This window comes from Lampetra planeri, chromosome 37, assembly GCF_965212315.1.
Source record: "Lampetra planeri chromosome 37, kcLamPlan1.2.h2, whole genome shotgun sequence".
NCBI lineage: Eukaryota > Metazoa > Chordata > Hyperoartia > Petromyzontiformes > Petromyzontidae > Lampetra > Lampetra planeri.
This window is the reverse complement of record NC_136143.1, coordinates 7,289,521-7,316,573: the sequence shown is the minus strand read 5'-3', so window position 1 is coordinate 7,316,573 and position 27,053 is coordinate 7,289,521. Positions and strand designations below refer to the sequence as shown.

General features: G+C 47.3%; 1 protein-coding gene across 2 annotated transcripts; it reads right to left on the bottom strand.

Annotated features, from left to right (window-relative positions):
- Positions 1-251: 251 nt before the first annotated feature.
- FLOT2 (flotillin 2) lies at positions 252-26,351 on the bottom strand. Of its 2 annotated transcripts, none has more exons than XM_078611956.1 (11): positions 26,200-26,351; positions 18,896-18,977; positions 11,805-11,895; positions 6,159-6,282; positions 5,381-5,499; positions 4,601-4,714; positions 4,288-4,407; positions 3,973-4,187; positions 3,471-3,654; positions 2,554-2,703; positions 252-2,349 (listed from the first exon to the last, which is right to left on the bottom strand). In XM_078611956.1, the coding sequence occupies exons 1-11, from the start codon at positions 26,246-26,248 to the stop codon at positions 2,311-2,313; spliced, it is 1,287 nt and encodes a 428-aa protein (XP_078468082.1). In that variant the 5' UTR covers positions 26,249-26,351; the 3' UTR covers positions 252-2,310. The 2 variants fall into 2 exon arrangements, with proteins under 2 accessions (XP_078468082.1, XP_078468080.1); XM_078611954.1 differs by lacking the exon at positions 11,805-11,895 and adding an exon at positions 8,846-8,936.
- Positions 26,352-27,053: the final 702 nt, after the last annotated feature.

Genomic DNA, 27,053 nt, shown 5'->3' with positions numbered 1-27,053 from the left:
ATGACAGTGATTTATTATAATTTGACATCAGTTTTACTTTGGGTTGAAATAACACCGCAAATAGTCATCGCAGGCGATTTTCCTTGCGTCAACGATCAATTTTCTTCAGTGAACGCCTCACACTGCAGGGCCCCCATTTTCAGAGGCATTTTTTTACGTTTCAAATATCCTGAATATTATTTATCTCGGCCATTGCTGTTTTTCTGCGGATTGTTACGCACAATATTGTAATCATGAACCCAAAAAAAAAATTTCCCAGGAATTTTGTTTTAATATATGACGATAAAATCAACAACACACACAGAGAATGCCAGGTGCATCCATAGATGCCAAGCGCAGTCCATGAAGATGGGGTTTCCTGTTGTAACAGCATAAGAGGTCCCCTGCGTGGAACCAGAGGCGATCGACATCACGTTTGCGACTGCATTCAGAACTCTGTTAAAGGCCACCGATTGTGTATGTTACAAGCGTAAATGGGAAATGCTAAATTCTAGTCTTACAATGCAGTGTTAACGGCTGCATTTTGCGTTCTCAATGGATCCATGCGATGCAAATGACGCAAACGGCTGGCCGTCAACCACGTAGCGTTTTTCTTGCCATCTCGACGCAAATGATGAACACAATTGAAGATAACGATGACAATTGCATACGAAAAGTACCAATCAGAAGTGTGACATAACTTCGGATCAACTTCACGTTCCCGAAAAGAAAAAACAAACGTAGTAGAAAGAATAGATTCATATCCACGAATGCCAAGTCGCGAAGACCACAAATGCATAAAATATGTTCTGTCCCGTCGGTGCGAGCCACCGGACACCCAACGCTGCACAGCCCACACCACCACAAGCCCATCAGGAGGAGCACCACCCCTCCCCGCCCCCCACCCCCGAGTTCTTCAAATGTAACACTGCCAGTGAACGTTAGAAGAACGGAACGCACCTTCACAAGCGAAGGGCCTGTGCTATAAAAATGAACAATAACCCGTTTGTTTTGTTATGTTAAAACGTTCAAACTGTCCGCAGCGTTAACAAATTCACTGGACACAGTCTGCTTCTTCGGCTTTAAATTAATAAAATTTAAATAAAATGCCCAGCACTATCACGATAAAAAAGAAACCGAGAAAATCTCAAGCCAAAGAGGCGGGACACCCACCTGCCACCCAACAACACCGTTCGCCGCCCTCGGTACAACTCCGAGAAACGGAGGCGGCGTGTTGGAGGAGCGACAATGGAGGTGGCCGGGGGAGCCGTGCAGCGTTGGCGTGCAGTGGAGACGACGCGCAGCATTGCAAATGTTTCCGACTTGACAAGACACCCGGTGTGATATGTAGATGGCTCAGTGGAGAGTGATCACTCTGTGACACGCATTCGGTGTGAAACTGTCATGATGACCTAGTACATATTTGCAAACTATAAAACAATTGCTAAAACTAAAGTAAAAAAGGACACACCATGAAACGATGTTTTTTTTACCGTGTCCGTAGGCTGTCACGTGGGTTGAACCAATGACATGCAAGATAAAGAAAATTTGTTCACACTGGGATTTTAAGTCGATCAGCATCAGAATCAAACGAAACAGCACCGAGGATTGAATTACACGGCTTTAGTGCGGGGGCGGGGGTCCTGCTTGCGGCAGGGTTACAGGGAGGCCCACAAACGCTCGGGCCTGAGCCTCAGCACCCGCCCATCGGTGAGGTGGAGGAAAAGCTCAGCAACACCAGATCCATGAGCAACGTGTCCTGCTCCTCGCCAATGGCTGCCACAAGAACAGGGTTCCCCCGTCGTTTGAGCATGGGGGATAATGCGTACCGGCTGCTAAACAAGGAGAAGTTGCCTGCCTATTTTCGCAACTGTTTGTTACGAATGTACGGTGGAACGCAAGTAGTTAAATGCTAACGCGTTCGGATCCAGAAGCCGGTCGTCAACAAAAACCAGGAGCAGCTGTTTCTGGACAACACGAAACAGGGCATGGAAATCATAAATCAGACCGCGCTACAAACTACCACACTGCAACCGTGCGCCACGGCCCACGAGGGCGCAATTCTGATCATGAGTAACAATTGAATCCCCAGACGTATTCCACACTGTGATTATAGTGATAGGTGAGATGATTAAGTATTTGTATTTTCTTCAGGCTAGTGAGGTGTTAGCAAGTACACTTAAGTTACACGGCCGTCTTAAGATCCCAACGATACGATGGCAAGGACGCCGCCGCGCCTGCAGCGAGGCGCGAGCCCATGGAGCTTGCACGAGGCGGCGGCGCACCAGCGAGGCGAGACGGCGATCGCCCCCCCCCCCCCCCGGCGCATGCTCACGCTTGCACCCCGGCCATTTTCTGAATCAGGGGAGACTGGCAGGAGGACGAGGAAACAAAGGACAAGGATCAACATGGGCCATCACACGTTGTTTACATCACATCCTTCACAATCGCCGTGGTAACATATCGGCACGTGCGGTGCCAGCATGCTGCATCGCATCGTAAGCTGCATCATATACTTCATCACCAAATTTATATCGTCATGTATCGCATGACGTGGTCGCCACTCAGCCTTACCTTGCTGAGGTCGATGCCGGTGAGGGCGTGCACGGTGGCAGGAAGCTCCGCCAGCAGCCGCGTCACCTCCGTCGTGGTGCGGTTTCCGTCTCCGCCCAGGATCACAATCTCATCGATCTTCTGCAGTGGCGCCGCCACCTCCGCTGCGATCTAATCCAAGGGCGGGCACGCACGCATCGCGATCAACGCACGTGTAGACATGGAACCGCACCAAAACTTAAGTGCTGGACATGCTTTCACACACTCGCGTATGCATGCATGTACGTATGCACACACGCAAGCACTGCATTTCCACACATGCAAATTGTTGGCCGAGAGCAACTTCTACATTTGAGAACTTGATTCATTTTTAAAAAATCTACGTGCGTGAAATCCTCCACTACTCGATAAAGCAAGTGACTTAAGGAAAAGTACTCTGAAAAACGTATTATGATTTTTTTAAGTTTTGCTGGCTGGCTGGCACGCAATGGTGACGTCACCGTGCACATCTGCGCGATGACATCACCCGCATCATAAGTGTCGAGCTGGGTTTGTTGCGTCCACGCTGACGTCAGTCACGCCTCCCGCCCCCGACCCACCCTCCACCGCGGCCATGTATCCCTGGCCCGTGCTTGTGTGTCTTGAAAAATAATTCTGAAAGCATAACAAGGAGTCGCAAACCTCCCTGCCAAGATGCCCCCCCCCCTTTGCCAAAGATCCCAAAAGGTCTGCTCTTTTTCTATCTAGTTTCTGGCTCATGTTTATCTACAAAAGATAAATTCCCCACAATCACGTTCATTTCTCGCTCTGCCTCGAAGAAGAGGCCCAGCCCAGAATATCAGCTGCCTGTAAACGTGTCGGCTGCCCCCAAGAGGCGTTTTGTTGTCATTGACGCGCGGCAGAGTGGTGCGAGCATACGCCGTCCACAGGGCGCCTACCTTGGGCAGGGCGTCGAGCACCATGGAGGTGATGGCGGCTTTGCCGTACTGCTTGTAGGCCTCGGCCTTCAGCCGCATCTCCTCTGCCTCTGCCCGCCCGATGGCTTCAATGGCGGCCGCCTCTGCCTCGCCGATCTTCTTGATCCTCTCGGCGTCGGCCTGGGCAGCCAGAACGCGCTTGATCCTGCCCGGTTCGAAACGGGCAGAGGGGAGAAGTGGAAGAGAGGCGGTGAGAGCGGGGAAAACGCGCCGCGCTTGATCAAGCGTTACCTTTATTTTTCACGACCTGAACGCTGTGCGCGGTTTTGGCCGTGCGAATCGCTCCACTACGGCGAGAACGCTGTGCGCGGTTTTGGCCGTGCGAATCGCTCCACTACGGCGAGAACGCTGTGCGCGGTTTTGGCCGTGCGAATCGCTCCACTACGACGAGAACGCTGTGCGCGGTTTGGCCGTGCGAATCGCTCCGACCCCGGTCCAGCCGCGGGCGCGGCGGCACTCGTACTTCTCTCCCTCGGCGATTTGCTGCACGCGGAAAGCCTCGGCCTGCGCAGGGCAGCGCACGGTGGCGATGAGCTCGCGCTCCGTGCGCTGGATCTCGCGCTCCTCCACGTCGATCTGCTTGCGCCGCTGCACCACCTCTATCTGGCACTCCTCCTGCCGGATCTTCTGCTGCTCCTTGGCGGCCTGCAGCTCGTACGCCAGCTGCGCCTCGGCTTTCTGAGCGAGCGGACGCACAGGCAAGCACGCGAAAGTTGTGAGAGGGCCTTTGCGAACCATCACACACCAATGTAGGCGGACCGCACCGCTCCCCACGCACCTTGGTTTGACTCTCCTGGTTGAAAAAGGCTTTCTGCATCTCGTATTCTCGCTTGGAGTTGGCGATTTTCGTGTCGGCGTTGAACTTGACGTCCATCATGTTCTTCTTGCACTCGGCCTCCTGTGAGTGGAGGTGAAGGGGGTCGCAGCGGTTGTGCTCAGATAGAAACATGAAGCTGCGCAGCATCGTGTTTCGGAACAACGGAGACAGGACAGTTCTGTACGTGTGTGACAAATGGGCCAGGACAGCGCCGAGCTGGCGGATGCGACGCGGCTCGTGTTTGCCGGTGCCGGGAGGGAGTCGGGGCTCTCACCCGGATGCCTGCATCTCTCTCGGCCTGGGCCACACCAATTTCGGCGTCTCGTTTCACCAGCGCCGCCTGCGTCTTGCCCAGGGAGGCCAGGTATTCCACCTTGTCATAGACGTCCTGCCGAGCGCCGAGACAAAATGGCATGGGAAGACCGTTAGCAGAAAAGTCAGAGAGAGTTGGATGTTGCATGAGCACGGTTATACGAACACCCGGCCACAATCTGCGAGGCGTTTATCTCAGGCTTCACTGAAGTAAGTTCTAATCCTATAGCCGTTCACCTCCAATTAATCCAATGAAAAAAAAAATCACATTGTCGAATGGACTGAGACTCATAATTACAATTGAAAAGCAGGCTTAATAGTGCTTTACAGGAGTTATTGGATTAGCAGGAAACTCTGAACTCGCGTTGACCTTATGGGTCTCATCAGCAGTTGGGCCTGTTAAATAGGTTGTAAAACGTTTATTGTAGGACAGCACTTCAATCACACCAACACATACAGCACATGTAAAAACATAAGCTAAAAGATGGGAAATTAAAGCTTTATGTACAGAATGGCATCAATACGTAACTGCTGGTGGTCAGGCCAGTTAAACAAATTGGGATCCAACCTTTATCCATGTATGTTGCTTATAATCCTCTAAAAGAGTGCATAATTAGTTTTCAAGCAACACTAGCTTCATCACAAGCGGCTAAAATGTGGACTTTTAAACCCAAAATCTCTGCAGCACTGGCTCGGTGCTCTGAAGCACATGGCCGTAGAGTGCCCTCGCCTACGCAGGCACCTTGATGGTGAAGCTGAGGATTTCAATCCCCATGCGGCCCACGTCAGGCGAGGCCACCTCCCGCACAAGCTGCGCGAACTGGTCCCGGTCCTGGTACACAGCCTCCACGGTCAGGGTTCCTGCGAAAGCACGCGCCGCCGTCACCTCGCGCTCTCGCCAGCGCGATACACGACACGCGATGCCGACACTCGCCCAACGACGCAGAACGTAGGGTACAGTACCCTATGTAAGGCCCACTGAGCAATTTTGCTCTTTTTCAGAAGCGACCTGGACACAAACGGATAAGCTCAGCGACATGGCTTATCGCGTGGAAATGTATAGCCGCCAAAGACTCAAAACGAATGATTCTAAATGTGAAAGGGAAAAACCGGAGAACCCGGAGAAAAATCCACACGACCAAGGGGAGAAAATGGAAACTCCAAATATAGAGCAGGCGTCAGGGTCAGGATCGAACCCACGACCTCCTGCATTACCAGGCGAGGTAGTTAACATCGCCACAACGGCGCCCTTCAGATGCTCGTCCTAGAAGAATATCCAAGCAGGAGCAAGTCTGCTGATTCCTCTCCCCCCAGAGGATAGTCATCCAGCAAGTCTGGGACCATCCTGAGACACAGCATACAGATGGCATATACATGCTCAGACATATTTTGGTTTCTAAGAAAATAGATATTTGCTTTTTGGATCGCGATGTTGCAACACAAAAATCCTGCATGCGTCCACACAGCATAACATACGGAGACCGCGCAACACACGGAGACGCAAGGCAGCTGCTGCGCACCGAGGATGGATCGGAGGTGGCCCTCCAGGGTCTGCAGAACAACGCTCTTGATCTCATCCACCGTGCGACCCAGAAACTGCTCGCAGGCCACAGCCAGGAGGTCCTTGTCTGTCATGACTTTGACCTGGATGCAAGCAACAGGCACACACAATCACACACACATACATAACAATGCATACACACATACACACGTGTGCACAAACACACGCGCGCATAGGTCCAATCGTCGATGCACAAACACATATAATCATATTTATCAACATCAACCAACATACCCCAGTTACCCATAAAGACTCTGCTGGATGGTAGAGTTAGCAAGCACCTACTAAGGCCAACATGGCACAACGGGTTGTGTGGCCAACACCAGTCTTCATCTCCCTGGTTCTGCGAATTATAAAACCACACCAGGTACTCATTTAAGACTGAGCAAACCATGGTGAGGCCCAGGTGTAATATAATCTAACATCAACCTTTCCACCAATTGTATTATTTTAAAACTCCCCACAGTGTTACCACCTGACAAGACAAGGTGGAGGTTGTTTTTGTCATGACTCGCAACCACATCCACAACTGCACGTGTGCGCACAGAACTTTGTTACAAATCTGTGACAAGGATCAGCAGAATCAATGGTAAATTTTCCACAGAGCACAGATTCACGTGAGCACTTTTAACCACGAGAGAAACGCTAAATCTATTCCAACGTTCGCGAGCAAAGTGGAAATGTTGACTCTACGTTTTCATGCAGACGGTGCGGCATTCACAATGGCCAACACAGCCACCACGCCCCCTGTTTGTGAGAGAAAGTGGTGTTCCTTCTAAATATGGAGAGTTCGGCCGGACTCCTGTTGCATCCATGTGCTGTATGAACACCTGCTGTCGAGCCGACTCAACCTGCCGTGAAATCCATACACACAGGGTGGGTGAACAAGCGACTAAACACACCCAGCGTAGCCACACACATACCCCTCTGCTCAGGGTAAGGGCTGGTATGGCACACAATTGTGACCTAGCACAATGCATACGTTGTCACCTTTCTCTATCCAATGCATCAGATGCAGTCCGTTCTCCTATAAAGCGTGTTTTTCACAACGTGAATTGGATATAACGCGATGAATGTATTAGGCAACGCATTTTTTTATAACGTGGATGCGAACTGGGTATAACGCGAGTGAGCGAACAGCACTATGTCACGCGACTAGGAATAAGCTGTTGTATGGCTGGCTCGGCGTAGCATCGAACAAGGCGGGATGCTGCTGGATGCTTCTAGATGCTACCTACGTGCCTCAGTCTTTGTTCAGCCAGCGTACGCATCTCACGTGTTATCACGGACTGTGCTTTACCCCATATTATATATTCTAACGCGATTCTTCGATAACGCGGTGTTATTCAGGAACGCAACTACCGCGTTATAGGAGAACAGACTGTACTATTTTTGTTTCTAGAATTTCGGCGACCTGTGGCCGTCTTAATTTAGCTCCCGCGAAGGGCTTCTCAGCACTTCGTACCTCGCCCGTCACCCCCACTGATGTCCTCTTCTTCCCCCCACCCCTAATGTGTGCAGAGACTACTGACTCTATTGTATGTAGGGTGTTTGCATTCATGCCTTCGGAAAGGCTCTTATAATTTAGTTGGACAAATGGACAAACGGCACGCCAGGTTTTTCAAATAGAAGCAAACTACCTCGGACAGCTTAGAGTAGTTGTGAGGTTGGCTGCACAGGTAAGCTTCAGGTTCTGCTTGCTTCTATTTGTGCACCGCGCACAGGATTTGAACTCGGGTGGCCCGGGATCGTAGTGCAGTGTGAGAACCATGAAGAGATTCTGGCTCCCTAAAAGGATTAAATCACCCGTGCAGCATCAGCTGGTGTCCACAGCTGTTATCTTAGCAAATTGAGAGGATGTTTGAGTAGTCAAATATGGCACTATGTACAAAGGACATGGATGACTCCCCATGAGCCAATATGAATGGCCCCGCAATGAAAACAACACACCAGCAGTGTAAGTGCTGCACTAGGTGTAATACTAGCAACGCTAGTAGCTATCAAAGACTGCACGATAAGTCTAAAACAAACTGGTTTTTTCCCCTGTTATAGTCCTCATATTTGACGTTAATCGTGTGGCATAAACTCACAAAACAGTGTGGTGAATGTACGATATAAAAATGTATATTTAACTGCTGTGGCTCTCTTCCAAAAAGGACCGCAGTGTGCAACAAAATTCAATGATTTAACGTTACTTGTTACTTAGATTTATGCCCAATTTGGTGTCCGATCGACAGTGCAGTTGACATTTAGACAATGAACACATCACCAGAAAGCTCAACCCCCCCCCCCCCCCAAGGTGTAATCTCGAGCCCCAAAAATTAGGAGAGGCATGGGAGCCCATGATGCCAAATGACGCCCACAAAGATAAGATATAGATCCTCAGATAGCCTTAACTCTATTAGAGAGCACACATGAGGAGGTGGGGTGGCCAGCACCACACCTGATGTCTGCACACCGCACCAGGTATTTATTTAAGGGTGAATTGACCTCGGGGAGGCCCAAGACCGGCTCCATACATTCGGCACCGATGTTAGCCGTGAGCGACAATCGAACTTGGGTCGCTGGTTTCGAAGCGCAGTGGAGCGCTAATCGTGATGGCACCGCTCACACACGCACACACGCACGCACTGCACCCCATCTCACCTGGGCCACGCCTGTAACTGTCAAAGCCACTCCTTCCGACGTCTCAACATCCTCGCAGCGTGGATTCAGAGTCATGATTTCAAGAGAAATCCTGAGGAGCAAAAACTGTTAGCCTCGGGGTGAAGCACTACCAACCACCACCACCACCTACCTTTCACGCGGTCCATGATGGGTGGCCCTGCTGTGGACGGGTGAGACGGGGGAGCTCGGTTAGTCGTTACTGGGTTAGTCCACGAGACAGACGCTGGGAATAGACCGGGGTTTATTGGGATGGGGCACGTTGGGAGGGAGGTTGGGAGGTTCAAGGAGAGGCGGGGGCGGCTGTTGGGAGAATGCTAAATTCTTGCAGACGGAGGTGGTGAACAGCACAGCCAGATCAGATCAGGGAGTGAGTTACCGACCCTGCGTTTGTAACTTTTTAAATTCCTTATTGTGGTATGTTTTTCATTGTGTATTATTACCATGTGCACATTGTTTAGGTACAATTGAGACACATTTATAACAGAAACAACCTTTTATGGTTCAAAGTCCGTCATATAATCCATAGTTGTTACGTGTTATTCATTTGACACTAGTTTACCCAGAAAAGCCTCATTCAGTCTCTATACTTTTTCAAGAGGGTTTTACCAGGTTTTCATAGTTGGATGTGATGGTTTCTATGTGTAATCCCAACTAGGTAATTTAAAGTCAACATTTCTGGACCTTATTGGTTCACTCATTTCTGCTCACAGTTATTCAGTAATAATAAAACAACAACCAATTGTTACTATGTTTTTCCAAGTCCTCTGTGAACAACTCGTAATGTTAATATCAATTATGGAAAAGCAACAATAATGATATTTACATTACAATGCAGTACATAATACAAGTACACTCATAGGCACTATTAACTATTAAATATACGTTAACTATTCAAACGGTTGCTCTGACTGTTTCGCAAATAACGTACATGACTTGAGCAAAAGCCGACGGTGGCTATGTCTGTTGGCGGTCGTGCACACAGCAAGGCGACCGTGTAACCAGCTCATGCCTGCTCTGCTCTTTTGGGATTGGCGAGATGTTAACGACTTCGAATGGTATACAGGAGGTCGTGGGTTTGATCCTGATCCCGATGCGTGCTGTATACTAATAGGGTTTTTCCCCTTTTTTCTGGCAACAAAACTGACACCTTTTGCAAGGAATCATGCTTACATTAACCACAATACTTGCAGTCAAATGCAAACAAAAAACAATACTCTGATAATGTATGCATTGTCTTTGAAACTGATTGGTCCACACCAGAGACAGCTTTCTTTAGAGCCTAGTCTCATATGGTGTTCGACCAGAGGACGCCAAAAGGCGCACAGTTCAAAGACAACGCACTACCAGAGTAATGAGTATTGTGGTTAATGTAAGCATGATTCCTTGAAAAAGGTGTCAGTTTTGTTGCCAGAAAAAAGGGGAAAAACCCTATTAGTATATTTTGGTACTAGCAAAGGAGGTCCCATGATGCGTGCTGTATATTTGAAGTTTGCATGTTCTCACCCGTGGTCATGTGGATTTTTCTCAGGGTCCTCCTCTTTTTTCCTCCACATTTAGAAACATGCGTTTAGAGTATTTGGCTGCTATAATTTCCGCATCATAAGCCACTTTCGTTGCGCTATCATTTGTGGCCAGGTTGCTCCTGATAAAGAGTTACGACGTTTCCCCAATAATTACAATTAAAACCATACTTGCAATTACTAGCGAAACGTAGCACTCAGATTGTAAATGTTGTGGATTTGCTCTCCAACACACCCGTGTGCTGTACTAGTAACGAATTAGCATGTTCTGTTTACGTGACAAACCTTACTAATTGGCTGTGGCGGGTGGTGGCGGGTTTAACGACACATTTACGCGATTTAACCCACAGAAACCTCTATTATGGATAAACAAGAAAGGACGACACCCCTTTCCGCTAGCAAGCCAATCAGAGGAGAGACATGGCGGCTTGGGCCTTTAGTGATACCTAGCGGGGATAACAGTTATTACCGGCTCTCCATGCCAGTTCACATGCAGCTTCCAAAAAGACCACCTTAGACTTTGGAAAAGTGAAATTATTCGGTGAATTTTTGGTGCATCGATGATCCTTGTGATCCTTTTGCGTCTTGATTTATATGTTTCATGACAAACATGTTATTAGAATCTCTTAGCTATTTGTTTGATAAGTATGTCAACTTAAATTAAAACATTGGTCCAATTGTATTTCCTAAATCCAGCTCCCACAGTCATATGTTTACAGCATATAGAAGTTAGTTCTAGATTTGAAGCTTTCGTGACTGCAAGGATTCATATTCTTGGGGTTTTTCGGTAAAGTCACGTAGGTAAAAAATTAAAATTAATAAAAATAAAATAAAAATCACGACGTTTCGGAGGCAACACAAGCTTCTGTCTTCAGGTGGAACCGTCACAGCACGCTTGCTGTATTTTATAACTTTTAATTTGAATGTTTTACCTACGTGACTTTACCGAAAAAACCCAAGAATATAGTAGTTAGCATCACCATCTGTGCCCTGTACCGTGAATCCATTGATCTCAGTTCGATTCCTGAATATAATTAAAATCAGTGGTGAGTGATATGTGAACTGGTTATGGGTCACTAGCCACCTCCCCCCCCACCCCACAACGTTTATCAGTCCATATTGGCCAGCATGGTGAAGTATGGTCAAACAACTTTCATAACCATGAAGACATCGGGAGACTTTCATCCGGCAGTAAATCCACAGAGGACTTTACATTATTAATTTATGATTAAACACTCACTGCTCTGGCTTTGGGAATCTGGTTGTGCTGCCACCTTCCTGCGTGGGCGGGTGGAATGGATGACACTAAGGCAAAAATGGAAGGATTCGGCGATCAGATTCTGCGGGCCGAGCCCGGCTGTGGCACATCCGCCGCCCCCACCCCTCCAGCCACCTCCCCCGCCGAGCGGGTTCAGTACCTGTGCCACCCCCGTGACATACAGCGGCACCCCCTCGGACGTCTCCACGTGCTCACACAGAGGCTTCAGCGTCATCACCTCCAGGGGCAGTCTGCCCAAGCCAGCATGCGAAAGATGAGACGCAGAGAGAAAGGACAGTGAGAGAGCATCAGATGCAGGGGGCACAGCGGCAAGCGCCCAATAGCAAGCGAGGCGGCCAGGTGGACCACGCATGGGGTTATGTTCGCGACCTCTGCACAGGGCGGAGTACTCCAAGAGACTCTAAATGGTTGAGCCCGAGTACCAAATGTCCGTGTCCGAGCTCATTTGGGCGAATGGTTCACTCCGGAGAAACAGCCAGCATAGCTGAAAGCTGATGCCTGCTCAAATGGATCAGTCATGACTCCATTACAAGCTCTCTATGCAGGCTGGATGGGGGCCTGTGACAGTGAATGAAAACACTAACAGATGTATGTAGAACTTCTTTCGCACCATATGTAGCCAACCATGCTAAAACTATAAAGCTGACAACACAACATATGGAAGATGTGTCTATGATGGCTACATCACAAGATTAATTTTAAAAAGGGTTTATCTAGTCTCTTCCTTGACTTAAAAAAACTAGAATGGCCGGAGAAAAGTCACAAATACTAGGAAGAACTCCAGACAGCTCATTGACCTACTTACTCGACGGCCACCTATCCTACAGACACAACACGACCACTAAAGGTGGCTGGGGGTATCTTAATCCATATGATCCCAATATGACCTAATCAGACCTCGATATCTTCACAAAAAAATGCTCTCCGAAGGTATGAACTGCATCTTCGTGCACACGGCTTGGGCTCGCCCCCTCCTGCTTTCTCGCTGCCCGGTGGCGAACCGAAATCAAGAAATTGGGCCACGATGCAGGCGCACGAGGGCCCAGGTGCCAGGCTCAAGAGTGTGGTTAATGCAATGAAGATAATATTTTATTAGGTCAAGGATCCTATTTAAGCACATGACAGGACCATTATGATTGCCTCAAAGGACGTTAGTTGTTTTGCTACAGCTCTGTGAATTATGGACATCTGTTAACGTACCGCCACCACCCTTCCCCCCCCCCCGTGTTTTTGCTGTTGTTGGACTCTCCCACTCTAAATGGAGCTCTCCTTGCAAACAAAACCTCGAGCAGAGAATGGACGACACTGTGCTGCGCCAAGCGCACAAGGAGGGGGGAGGACAAGAGTGGTTCTGACAATTGATCTCCCCCCCCCCCCATTCAACGGAGCAATGGACCCATCCGCCAAGGAATGTTAGAATGAGGGAGAAGGGAGTGTGTCATTCAGATAAGACAATTTCTGTTGCACAACTGAATTTACCTTGAAGCAATGACTTTTGGCAGGATGTCTTTTTTTAAATATAACAGGTTTTTTTTTAAAGGCTTTTGTTTCACTTAACTACTCCGTTCACCCCCCCCCCCGCTCCCCTCTCCTGGTTCAGGCCGAGTCAAAGACAGAGGGGGGTAAGAGCAGCTGATGAAAGCAATGGCAAAGCACAGAGGACACTGCACACACACACAGACACAAACTCTTACGTGAAATAGCAGAGGTTAATGCACTCAAAACAGGCGAAAAAGCAAAAGCGGACAATGGCACAATGCAACTTGAAATAATTATGGTTGCACTGTGGCATGGGAGAGTGAGAAAGTTCGCAATCTCCAATTATGTATGAAAGTGCAGCAAAGCGAGGCTACCTCGTTTAATATTTACCGCGAGGAAAGCTACAATAACCCACGCATCTTTAACGACATCTACGACGTTCACCCGTGCCCTGGGCGTAGTGCAGATGTCAGAGTGGCACAGCTCCAGAGGAACGGAGCACAAATGTAGGCCAGGGTCATCTTTTTTTTATTCCTCCAGCGTCAGTGAAACGATCACTACACACGTGGGTTGAGGTTGCACCGCAAGCTGGGACCCATAAGCGGTTGTTTGTTCCATGGAGGTTGGCGGCACTCGGGATAATTTTGACCAACTCGCTCACAGAAACTGCACAGATGAGAACTAAAAGCCGCGGCTTTTTGTTGTCGTTACTTTTGACAACTTCGACAACAGGTTAACTGGCACACCTTATTAAATCACTAATTCTAATCAATTTAAAAGGAACGAAGCATAGATACAAAATTTAGCCAATAAGGTGAAAATCAATAAATGGATATGAATTATTTAAGGTGCTAATGAGCCCAAGGAAATAACAAAAGGCACATACATGGTGCTTTTCCAAATCAATAAAACTCACTTGTGCAATATAGTACAGGACTGAGAGCTGTATTCTGCACCCAAATACCCCCACAGTTGGCCCTCCATTTTTATAAAGCCAAACGGTATTATGTGCTGTAGCCCAGCAGAAAGCATCCACACACTTAATTTGGCCCGGAGAAACTGGTAAAAAACTGGACAAAACGGGAAAAACGGCCTGGTGATGATGGCAAGAGGAATGAGGGGGTGGGGGGGTTCGTGCATACATGCTGGGACGAAAGGGCCTCGTTTCCACGTGATCGCTGGCCAGCCCTTTATGTGGCACCCCAAACCAACGCGCCACATTTCCACTCGCCGTGAAATCTGACGCCGCCGCCGGCCTCTACAAATTTGCGCAGCTGCTGCTGCTGCTGCCTCCGAGCTTTGGGGTGAAACCCAACGGGGCTGCCGAAACCTTAACAAGTATTCGTAATGAATGTGGACCGCGCTTGCTTATTTTCGTAAGCTTGGTCCATGACGCACTTTTGCATCTCTGAAGACCGGCATTGTGGATACGATCAAAATGTTGTCGTTGCTCGCGTGCGAGGAGCAGTTGCGTGAGATTGTGCCGCGCTTGGGATTTCCGGGAAAAGTGACCCCGCACTGCGGTTGGCGAGCACGTGCGAAGGAGGCGGCTTTATGAGGAAATGGGAAAACACTAAACGTTTTGGAGTACATGCCAAATGACGATGACAAGAAACCTTGCAAGTAAGCAAGCAAGGCAAATCCACACAAAATGCTTACATTCAATTATGCTTTCCTTCACAAAATGCATATCAGGTCACGGCCTAAATATGAATAATCAGATGCCTCGAGTACACTCCGCAATTACGTTACTTTAATTGTTTTCATAGAACCCATCAGATGCAACACAAACTGCGAAATGGCCACATATACTGCATCAACTGGGTTTGGCCAAATGATGCCCGTTTTCTAAGAACACGTGTGTCAAGACAATGAGAGGCATGAAGTGCTAAAGAGGAACCGGTATGGTCGGGGGACTGATCAGTGTAGGCCAGTCATGTCCAGATTTTAAGAGGGCATCGGATTTGATGTTTTGTTGACACATACCACATCAGTGCCCTACTTATTCCAGACCAATTCAACCCGTATTGGTCACCCCGTGCCCTTATAAATCTCAACATTCATGCTACAAAGTCCCATAACAAGAGAGAAACACAAATATATTTTTTGCCCGTATTGAAACAGCAGTACACCATATGGACCTGAAAACTTAATTTACCTGTGCAAGAATATGGGTAAACCGTACGGGTTGACAGGTATGTGGACGTGTGGCCCTGATTAGCAAGCATCTTTCTTCAGATGATCTTAGTAAATTAAACTGCCGAAACGTGCCTCCAAACTAGAACCATACATGCGGAGTGTACAGGCTTTTAAATTCATTTCAGATATATATTTTGTAAATAAAATATAAGCATGTTATACTGACACACTTCCACGTGTATCATTCAAGTATGAAAATTTATATGCAGGGGCGGGAAAATGGTTTGATCATTATGAAATATTCGATTAAACGTGTATATAATTATGAATTGCAAACAATGCCTGTGTTTTGTTAATATTCAGTTGTAAAAAGTGACCACGCCCTGTACACACAAAGCAGCATCAGTGTACACATAAACGTACATACATGGAGCATATTTATTAAACTGATGACAAAGCGTCAATCTGCAACCATACAGAGCGTACAGTGCAGATACACGCATCTTCGTAAGCGTACTGTGGAGAGTTTAACATCGGCATGATGTCATGAAGGGGTAAACGGGCACTCCAGAGACTAACTGCAATTATGGGCAGGGAACTGATGTGTCTGTGAGAGCCAAAGTGTGCATTAATCAGTCCACTGAGAACGGTTCTGTTTCCACATTAAATGCATTACATCCATCCCACAGCCCTTCACTTTGTATCGGCAATGGGAATTTCACATTAGCATTTACAGACTCATTTTAAACATCAATTCTAATTTTATTTTTAACTGTGCCATACACCGCCAGACCTGTACAGTCTACCCACAATTCAACTATTCAATTCCTCAGAACACTGGGAAGCACGCCAGCTACAGTTTCATCACGAAGTGCGCTTCTTCCTGTACTGCAATGAAACAATGCAGGTCAGATGGCCATTGCATTCTACACAATGAGCAGCACACAAACCTGCAAGTAACATTTTAGGAAGAACCCGTAAAAACACATTCAATGAAAAATATCCATCCCCATTTAGGACCATGAGAAATCCAATCATCTGAAATCACAATCACGAGTATGCCACCTTGTGAAAATGACTGTTCAATTTCAAGGCCGCTTTCTGATCTAAAACAATCTTACAGAATGCAGAATACAGCTCGGAGACCAGACAATGGCGCATGGGGCAAGGGCCCTCGCTTGGGAACACAATTGCATATATTCCTCGCTTGCAGCCATGTTCTGCGCCACGTAACTCACGACTACCTCTCATTAACAAGCCCTCGCTTTCTGTGCGCTTTCGCTAGCGGAGCCAGAACATCGTGTGACGCACCAGGGTCCGATAGGGCCAATGGATGCACTACATTACAATGCTGTACGTGCAGCCGTACGCGCCGCCATGTGCACGTCTGCGAGCGAATATGTGCATGTTAGGAGGAGCGTGGTTGCTGTTGGCGCACCGCGCTACGAACGAGTCGCTCGCGATGAGGACGTCTCCCAGCCTGGACAGGACTTCCCCTGACAGAAATTCAGCCTGGAGTGAGTGCCTAGTGTGTGTGTGTGTGCGTGCGCACGCCATTAATGTGTGCTTGTGGCTCCTCCTCATCATCACATCATCATGTGATGGTGCAAGCCTTTACGGATGCTCGCTAAACGAGGTTTTGTACCCTTGGTAAAAACACGTTTCTCTAGTCCACACTGCCAGTCACCGTTCCAATGTTATTCATAACATTCAGAAATTTCTGCAAGCTAAAGTGATGTTGTTTGTGAATAATAGATCTATATAATAATAACAACGTTTAGCTCTTATTCAGTGTACTTTTGGATGAAGGCCAATCCACATTTTTCAGCTATGTAGGTTGTTTTGATTTTAAAAAAACATACTTCACCACGCTGGTCATTGCAGATTGGTTAATGGGGGGGATGTCATGACCAGTTCAATTATCCCTCGCTACTTATGTTCGTAGTGGCCGGGAATCTAATCAGAATACTGGGTCTCAGTATAGCTCCACAGATGTCAAACAGGCGTACACACCGATATCAAACCCTGCAACAACACAACTCTGCTAAGGAACACGTGCACGCATGATGGTGGGAACGGCTGCTGCATTTGTTTTCGAAAGAAAATAATCGCACCCCACCCATATCCTCCTGTGCTATGCTTTGTTTGATAAGCAATTTGGTGAAGTTCAGTTAAAAAAAAAACAATTAAGCAACCACCGGTTTAAAGTCCAGATTTAATTTGTGGCATTCTGATTGGCTGGCTCTGGTCACGTGAACAAATACCTCACATTCCTCACCAGGCGGCTTTACTTTTTGTTACTGGGATTTTAATGACGACCTTTCTCTGCAAATGGCCGCTGCCCCTTACTGCTCTTTATTTGAAACCCACCACCTTCCACAGTCTGCTCTACCGTGGTCTACATCACATGCCCCATTTGCATCCTTGCAAGACAACAAGAAACGTGCCTCTTGCTGAAAGTGCAGTCGGCGTGTCCGCGTGACGAATTACTTTCCAAAATGCAATGGCAATTACAACATTGCCTGCCATTAAGAGTAGTTCTAAAAGCCCCCCCTCTCTCCCCTTTCTTCCCCTCCTCTCTTCCCATCGATCCCTTCACGCTGTTAGTTCCTCTTCCCTTGTCTTCCCCATCTCATACTAAATTCCCTGTTCCGGTTCAGCGGTCCTCACATCGAGAGTGGGGCAATGAGTTCAATTGTTTTCCTTCCTCTAAATACAGGAGGAGCACTAAGTTCTCGGACGTGGTCTGCGGAGTTTATGTGTCCCCCGCCCCTCCCCCATATTTTCGCTGTGATTTGTGCTATGTCTTAGGCTCGTGTTGAGATATAACAAAGACAAAAAAAGGGTAGTTCTAAAAGTGCCTTCCCCTTGCCTGATGTGAAAGAAGCCCGCACGTACTGTTTTTTCCCCTTAAATCTTGAGGGCAAATGCACACGGGAGATGCAATGGACTGTTTTATTGAGTGGTTAAGGCATCAGTAGGTTTAAACAGGCCACGGTAAAAACAGCACTGGAATCATTATGTAAGGATTGTTATGCAATACAGTGTATGTACTACTCAAGGGAAAATATACAAATATTGCTGGGTATGGTGGCGGAGGCATTTCAACCACACAACTTAAGAGGCCGGGTCGGTGGATCAAGCAAAGTTATGAGGTTTCTGACTTCTCAGTTTCATCAGACACAAAAATACTCAAAGGAACTGGCCAAAAAATCAACTGGCCAAAAAATCAAGTAAGAATCTTGAGATTCAGTGAGCCTTTCTTTGGGAAACAAATAACTAATTTTATAATTTAAGGTGATTAACTTAAGACATTTGCTTTATGTGTGTGTGCGTTTATTAACAGACTTGTATCCTTACAAGATTAAATACCAGGTTTTGTAATCTACATTCGGTGCATATATTCAGGAGACGGATGACAAATATATATTCAACTGTTACACAATGCAATGCATGACCCATGAACCGAGGAAAAGATAGCTCATGACATTCTTATGTTGCATAACTGGTCTGTGTACACCACGTGTCACATTGCAGGCATGCTGACATGCCTGGCTCAGGGCGACAGTGGCACAAGAGCTATATGGGTAAAAAATCGCCACAAATACGCACCTCTGAGCTTGGGAGACCAAGCACCACACCCATGACCATCCTCCGGTCACGTACTTCTTCTCATCAGCGCCACACCAACCACCTGCGCACAGCATAGACGTACACATTCATTAGCACACCAGCCATCTCGGGCACAGCATCAGACATGCACACACTCGTTAACACATCGGTCACCAGGGCACAGCATAGACGTACACGTTCATTAGCACACCACCCACCTCGGGCACAGCATCAGACATGCACACACTCGTTAACACATCGGTCACCAGGGTACAGCATAGACGTACACGTTCATTAGCACACCAGCCATCTCGGGCACAGCATCAGACATGCACACACTCGTTAACACATCGGTCACCTGGGCACAGCATAGACGTACACGTTCATTAGCACACCAGCCATCTCAGGCACAGCATCAGACATGCACACACTCGTTAACACATCGGTCACCAGGGTACAGCATAGACGTACACGTTCATTAGCACACCAGCCATCTCGGGCACAGCATCAGACATGCACACACTCGTTAACACATCGGTCACCAGGGTACAGCATAGACGTACACGTTCATTAGCACACCAGCCATCTCGGACACAGCATCAGACATGCACACACTCGTTAACACATCGGTCACCGGGGTACAGCATAGACGTACACACTCATTAGCACACCACCCATCTCGGGCGCAGCATCGGGCAGAACCATGTTAAAAGGCTCCAGTTCTTATGATCTGGATGGCATTAAAATGCACCCATATTTATTTTTGGGCACTGCAGTGGTTTACCGAGGGCACATTGTCTGCAATGCAAATGATCAGGGCCTTGTGAAATTATCTCTAAGGGTGTGCAATGACAACTGGTACACAGGCATGTAAAAACATAAAATAACAGCACACACGTTTAATGAAAATGACTGCAGAGCAAGGCATGTTGTAATAATGCCGAATTCGAAAGAGTTCATGTAACATACATATATGTTTGTTGAACTTATTTCGCACCGTACGTAGCCAACAATGCTAATCTGAGGAGCGGGAAAGGGCAACACACTAAAACGCAAAACGCAGTTTTAAAGAAATGAATTTTCAATCTCGATTTCTATATACATAAATGAAATAAATTAAGATGTCACCTTTTTCTCGGGGTGGGGCATCATATTCTTTCTAGTGGCATCGGTGGCCAAAAGCCGTGAATGCCAAAAATAATGCAAATGATTGCCGATGGAGTAAATGGATCTTTTTTTTTAAACATGTCAAATGGCTGCCTCACTTCCTGCAGCCCAGGAAGGATCTGTGCAGGGAATTTACTGCAATGAATGCCGCGCTATTTATAGCCGACTAGCATCTAGGGCACACCATACTCCAGAGGTTGCAAACGGGTTTTGATTCCTTACCCTTACCCGGCCGCACCAGGGTCGCAAACGGGTACCCGTACCCGGCCGGGTACGGGTAGCCGGGTATCGGGTAGGGTACGGGTATCGGGTACCCGGTTGCGACCTCTGCCATACTCCAAGCGTCGATTCACTCCTATCTCCCTGTCGGCTCCAACATTCGCATATACAAATTACGCATCCCATCAGGAGTAGCGACGGCTGCCGATTCGCTGTCGAGCCTTTTGTTGTCCGAGGCTGCACAATACGAGGCCTAAGGCGATGGCAGTGTCGCCCCTCCCTCTTGTCAAGCTGGACACAGTGCTAAGCCTGTAGGACTGAACAAGCGAGCTGCAGAGAATCAAGCTTGCATTAATATTGCATTTGAAAGCCATTATCAACTGCACACATTCAACAAAATAATTAAGTTCTAGTTGAAACTGCCACTGAATATTCTAGATTTGAAGCTTTCGTGACTGCAAGGATTCATACTCTTAGGGTTTTTCGGTAAAGTCACGTAGGTAAAAAATAAAAAAGAAACTAAATAATAATTGAAATTAAATAATAAATCACGACGTTTCGGAGGCAACACAAGTCTCCGTCATCAGGTGGGACCGTCACAGCTAAATTTACTGTATCAAGATTTACTGTATCAAGATACAGTAAATTTAGCTGTATCAAGATACAGTAAATTTAGCTGTGACGGTCCCACCTGATGACAGAGACTTGTGTTGGTAAAGTCTGTATGTGTCACATACGTGACACATACGTGACACATACGTGACTTTATCTAAAAAACCTAAGAGTACGCCACTGAATATATTTCAGCCGAGAGGCCTCTCTCAGAAAGACACCAAGCAATTGTAGTAAAGCACATTTTAAAAAAATTTCATGGGCCTCATAAGTTTGTTGAAGCATCTTTAATCTGCTTTTTGGAATAAACAATATTGCTTGATGTGTTTTTTGTTTATGCTGGTTGGAAACGCAGTCTCAACCAGTCGAATCGAGTTGCACTTTTATAAACAGACGTTCGGTAAAGCACTTTCAGAATTTGCTTCTAAACCACCGCAAGCCAGTCCTTGAAATAATTTCATGACATCGGTTTTGAGCTTCTTTGCTGAACGATACTCTTTTCCCAGAAATTATCTGCTTACAGGAAACCAGAGCTGCTGCTCACGGCGCTGGAGATTGTTCGTATTCTTAAAGCATGATTAACTCTGTGTGTAAATTATAATTCAACCTCGTGAAAGCCTACAAGGGCAGCATGTGTGGATTATGTAACTGAATGTTTCTGCTGCAAACGAGCAAGGACGGTTCACATAAAAGAAAAAAAGAGACCATCAAACCACAGACTACTCGATATGCTTAGGCAGTTGTGGGCATGGGAACGGCCCTACAACATTCCACACGCGAGATTTAGAGGGTAATCTTCAGGGTTAGAACTACCTTTATGGTTTAGCAGAGCACGGGAACAAAGACGACTAAAACAAAAATAGCTACCCCACTCATGAGAGGGCCGCTGTTGGGCCTGCCCACTCTACACGTGTTGCAATTACACACGCAACTCCATTGCTTAATAAACCGGGTCATGGTTGTGGCTGTGATGACAGATATAGATGCAGATAAAAACAACCTAGATTCATCAACTGCAGATAAAACTTTATGTTTGCACAAAAAAATGCTGAATATTACTACTCGAAGAAAAAGGAGCTGAGTTTTTGTTCCGTACAATTGAAGCCGGTCATGCAGTAAGTGCCTAAGTAAAAGCGCATTCGGTCTAAATAAAGCCCTACATTCAAGGCAATCTTTTTCAAGTCAATACAAGTCAAGCGCAGAGTCTCCCTGATAGATGCCAGCCGAACAGTGCATCTCCCCCGCCTGTTCGTGTAAAAATAATCGTCAAAAAATGCAATATTGTTTCTCCCAAGAATGCTGGAAATTCAGGTTACGTGTAACTCCCGATACCGGGGCATGATTTGCTGGGTTAAAAAACATTGCCACCACCGACCTAAGGTCCTGCAGCTGGGCTGACGGAGAGTCTAACCACCACGGGCTCAATGGGGGGTGGAGGAACCGCCTATTGAGTGCCAGTGTCGAGTTTTACTACGCCAAGGTTTTCGTTATAATGTCCAACAAAAATGTGATGTTTTAAAAGTTTAATAAAATTTCATACCAAGGTTTTGAGCAGAAAGCAGTGCTGAAAATCCATTGTTTTAATGTACTATGCCAGGCATCGGCAATCAGAATTAGGCGGGGTGGAATGTAAATGGCTCCTGATTTTACATTAACCCGAGTTTAAACATTTCCAGCAAATTTGCATTTTTTTACAGAAACAATCTAAATGAGTCACATATAACCCAGTTTTTCACATATTTCCGCAGGTTTAAATCTAAAAAACCTTTAACATGCACATGCAATACGAAACCGTATCTCATTGTGTGCGGTTAAGCATTTCCCATTTGTTCGGGTTTTGGCAATCACGAAAGCATTTCAACACACAGTACTTTCCTCATACTGTGCCAATACAGGGACATTGCACAGCTTAAGATATATTTCAAGTGCAAACTTCCAAGTGACCAAGTAGGCACAGCACAATGACTTGTGCGCGGCTCCATCTCAGCTAATCAAACAAGGGGCTTCTGCAGAAATGTGTTCTTACTAGTCCATGAAATGGAACCACTTCAGTTGGACAAACATTTAAAATCACCAATAAATGTGAATTATGCAATGATCACACGAAATAATTACGTTATCACGTAATCAAATTTTCATGAGACATATGCACAAACTGGTATCGCTCAATGTGTACACCTCCAGTGGTACTGAATTTTGCACTGGCCCATGGACGAAATGACGATTAATCAAATGCATATATTGCAGCTGAAAATGTTTACCTATACATCTCAGATGCCAGAGAATCAGAATTATCAGAATATGTAGGTTACCTATCTACGTGACTTTACCGAATATTAATTATTGCAGTTACGAAAGCTTTAAGTACGTAAACTTTGATTTAAAGCTCTCCCTTCTACGTGACTTTAACGAAAGAACTAAAAATATTTAAGTACGTTTTTATAAAATTTCGATTTAAAGCTTTCGTGACTGCAGGGATTCATATTCTTGGTTCTTTCGACTCTACGCGACTTTACTGAGGGATATCGATCCGTAGCTCGTGTAGCTTGTGCATTCTAGTGAATTGGTATCCACTGAAAGAAAATGTTGTTTACAGAAATGTACTCCGTGCTGCCCTCAAAGCCATTAGTGCCACAGTAATCACTGGGGACTCAATCCCGTCTGGATTCGCAGTGACTGTGGCTGTGTCCACCACCCAGTCTTTGGTAACCGTCTCTCTTGCAATGGTCTCTTCTTTCCTTACACCATTCGGCTTTTATCAGTACAAGAAGTGTATGTGCCCCCTTTTTTCCATGTCTCAATGTGCCCACGCCTCTCTTGAGGATACACATAAAATCCCACATATCTGTTGACTAAAACGTGTGAAATACACACTGAACAAATGCATAATCATCGATTCTTGGGTGATTGGAATGCATGGTTCGCTTGGGTCAAGAATCGGCTATGTTCATCGATGCACCGTTCTAGGCCCAGTAAATAAGTCAATGTGCGTGCACTCATTGGGGGTATCGCGAGTAACAGTGATGGTGTCTGTATTTATGCTTATCCCAAGCGGTTGCGAATGATATTCCACCAAATGTATCTGGTTGCGTACATTGTAGAGTGCTGGGTTTAAAACCTCGAAACGTAAGCTCAACACAACATTCGCGTGTCCAGCGGCGAGAATCAATACCAGATTGTGGATAATTGTTCACTGATCAAAGCCGCCGCTTTGCAAAACCTTGAATAATTTAGTTTCTAACACAGAACGTGGCCTCACCCTATTCAAATGCACTGCTGAATCTAAGCCGCCCCTCCCACCCAAAAGATTACATTTTTCCCTCTCAATCGACCTCTTGCAATAAACTGATTTATTTTCTTTTAAAAAAATTCTGTGCAAACGATTTTGGACGTTACGTCTTGTCTGTGTGGTTTTTTTTTTGGGCTCATCTGCTTCGTAATTTGATCACCTCCGCCGTTCAATTGCTGCTTCCCATTATAATTTAATTGGCCGCTCGTTGTGCGATTGATGCCAATGCGTTTGCATTTGTAGATTTAAAGCAATGACAACACCAGAAGCGGTGTCCTGTGCAGATTATTGGGAAAATACTAATAAGCTTGCACGGGAGACGCGAAAAATAATTTCGAGATGAGATTTCCCTTTGATTAAGAAACTTGGGATGTCATTGCGTTCTCGAATAAAGATTCTGACCGATAGGTTTCAAAAATACGGACCCGTTAAATTGTGTGCATTTCCCCATGAACATCGCCAGTTCATATACCATTGCACGCGCAGCACACGTATGAAGATTATCCACACGTATGAAAATTATCCACACGTATGATAATTATCCACACGTATGATAATTATCCACACGTATGACGTGGATTGGCTCATGCGTGAAATCGTAGGTTGCAATGCACACGAGACACACACTTATGCCCACAGCCACACGCCCCATGGACAATGTACACAACTACACACACGATACACCGATTTAACACACACGTTATATATGAAAACATGCAGCACATCCGTCTACAACTATGCACCAATGTTGTGCAATGATGCACTGAGGTAGTGTAACTCCATGTACACGAATGCACGCATATTACCCACCATATGTGCACTCATGTAAACACTCACACGCTGTCTAGAAAAACTAAGATGACCACCCCCCCTATATTGTATAGCATTAACACTGTTGTGGTTAGTGGTTTACACGAGCAGCTAAGAAGGCCAGCACGGCACACGAGGGGGTGGGTGGTCAGGACCACACATCTAACGCCACCCACACGAATACACACAGTGTACACCGTGTGTACACCCATGCAAACACACGCACACAAACACCGTGTGTACACCCATGCAAACACACGCACACAAACACCGTGTGTATATCCATGCAAACACACGCACACACACACCGTGTGTACACCCATGCAAACACACGCACACAAACACCGTGTGTATATCCATGCAAACACACGCACACACACACCGTGTGTACACCCATGCAAACACACACCATGTGTACACCCATGCACACACATGCAAACACACACCATGTGTACATCCATGCACACACATGCAAACACACACCGTGTGTACACCCATGCACACACACACCGTGTGTACACCCATGCACACACACACCGTGTGTACACCCATGCACACACACACCGTGTGTACACCCATGCACACACACACCGTGTGTACACCCATGCACACACACACCGTGTGTACACCCATGCACACACATGCAAACACACACCATGTGTACACCCATGCAAACACACGCACACAAACACCGTGTGTATATCCATGCAAACACACCATGTGTACACCCATGCAAACACACACCGTGTGTACACCCATGCAAACACACACCATGTGTACACCCATGCAAACACACACCGTGTGTACACCCATGCACACACATGCAAACACACACCATGTGTACACCCATGAACACACATGCAAACACACACCATGTGTACACCCATGCAAACACACGCACACAAACACCGTGTGTATATCCATGCAAACACACGCACACACACACAGTGTGTACACCCAAACAAGCACGCAAACACACGATCACACACCGTATGTACACCCATACACACACACCTTATATACACCCATGCAAACACACACACGCGCGAGCACGTAAACACGCCCCACAGCCCTCAGGCCGCAACAAAAGGGCGCGCCATTTCCTCCGCGGCGCAACGCCGCGCCATTCACCCCGCACGCTCCCTGCACCGACAGCCGTCGTCACGTTCCGTCACGTTCCGTCTCGTCGGTGTCGAGGCGGACTCACCCGACACTACGAGTGCCTCGTTGGGCCCCACGGTTTCACAGTTCCCCATGGCCGCCGCGTCTTCGTCTTCTTCTTCTGCTGCTGCTGCTGCTTCTTCTGTGTCTCGCACCTCCGATGGAGTCCACGGCACGCTGGGGGAGGTCGGGGGTGGGGCCACGTGGAGTTAGAGATTGCAGGGGGGGTGGGCGGAGCAACGATGGGATGGGCGGGGTTAGCGGCGAGGGGGGCGTGGTTTAGGGTGGTGCCCGCCCACGTAGGGGCGTGGCTACACGTAAAGGGCGTGGTCTATGCCATCGGGGCGTGGTTACACGAAAAGGGCGTGGTCTGTGTCATTGGGGGCGTGGTTACACGCAAAGGGCGTGGTCTATATCATTGGGGGCGTGGCTACACGCAAAGGGCGTGGTCTATGTCATTGGGGGCGTGGCTACACGCAAAGGGCGTGGTCTATGTCGTTGGGGGCGTGGCTACACGCAAAGGGCGTGGTCTATGTCTTTGGGGGCGTGGCTACACGCAAAGGGCGTGGTCTGTCATTGTGGGCGTGTCTACATGCAAAGGGCGTTGTCTGTCATTGGGGGCGTGGCTACACGCAAAGGGCGTGGTCTATGTCATTGGGGGCGTGGCTACACGCAAAGGGCGTAGTCTATGTCATTGGGGGCGTGACCACACGTAAAGGGCGTGGTCTGTGTCATTGGGGGCGTGGCCACACGCAAAGGGCGTGGTCTGTGTCATTGTGGGCGTGTATACACGCAAAGGGCGTGGTCTGTGTCGTTGGGGGCGTGGCCACACGCAAAGGGCGTGGTCTATGTCGTTGGGGGCGTGTCTACACGCAAAGGGCGTGGTCTGTGTCGTTGGGA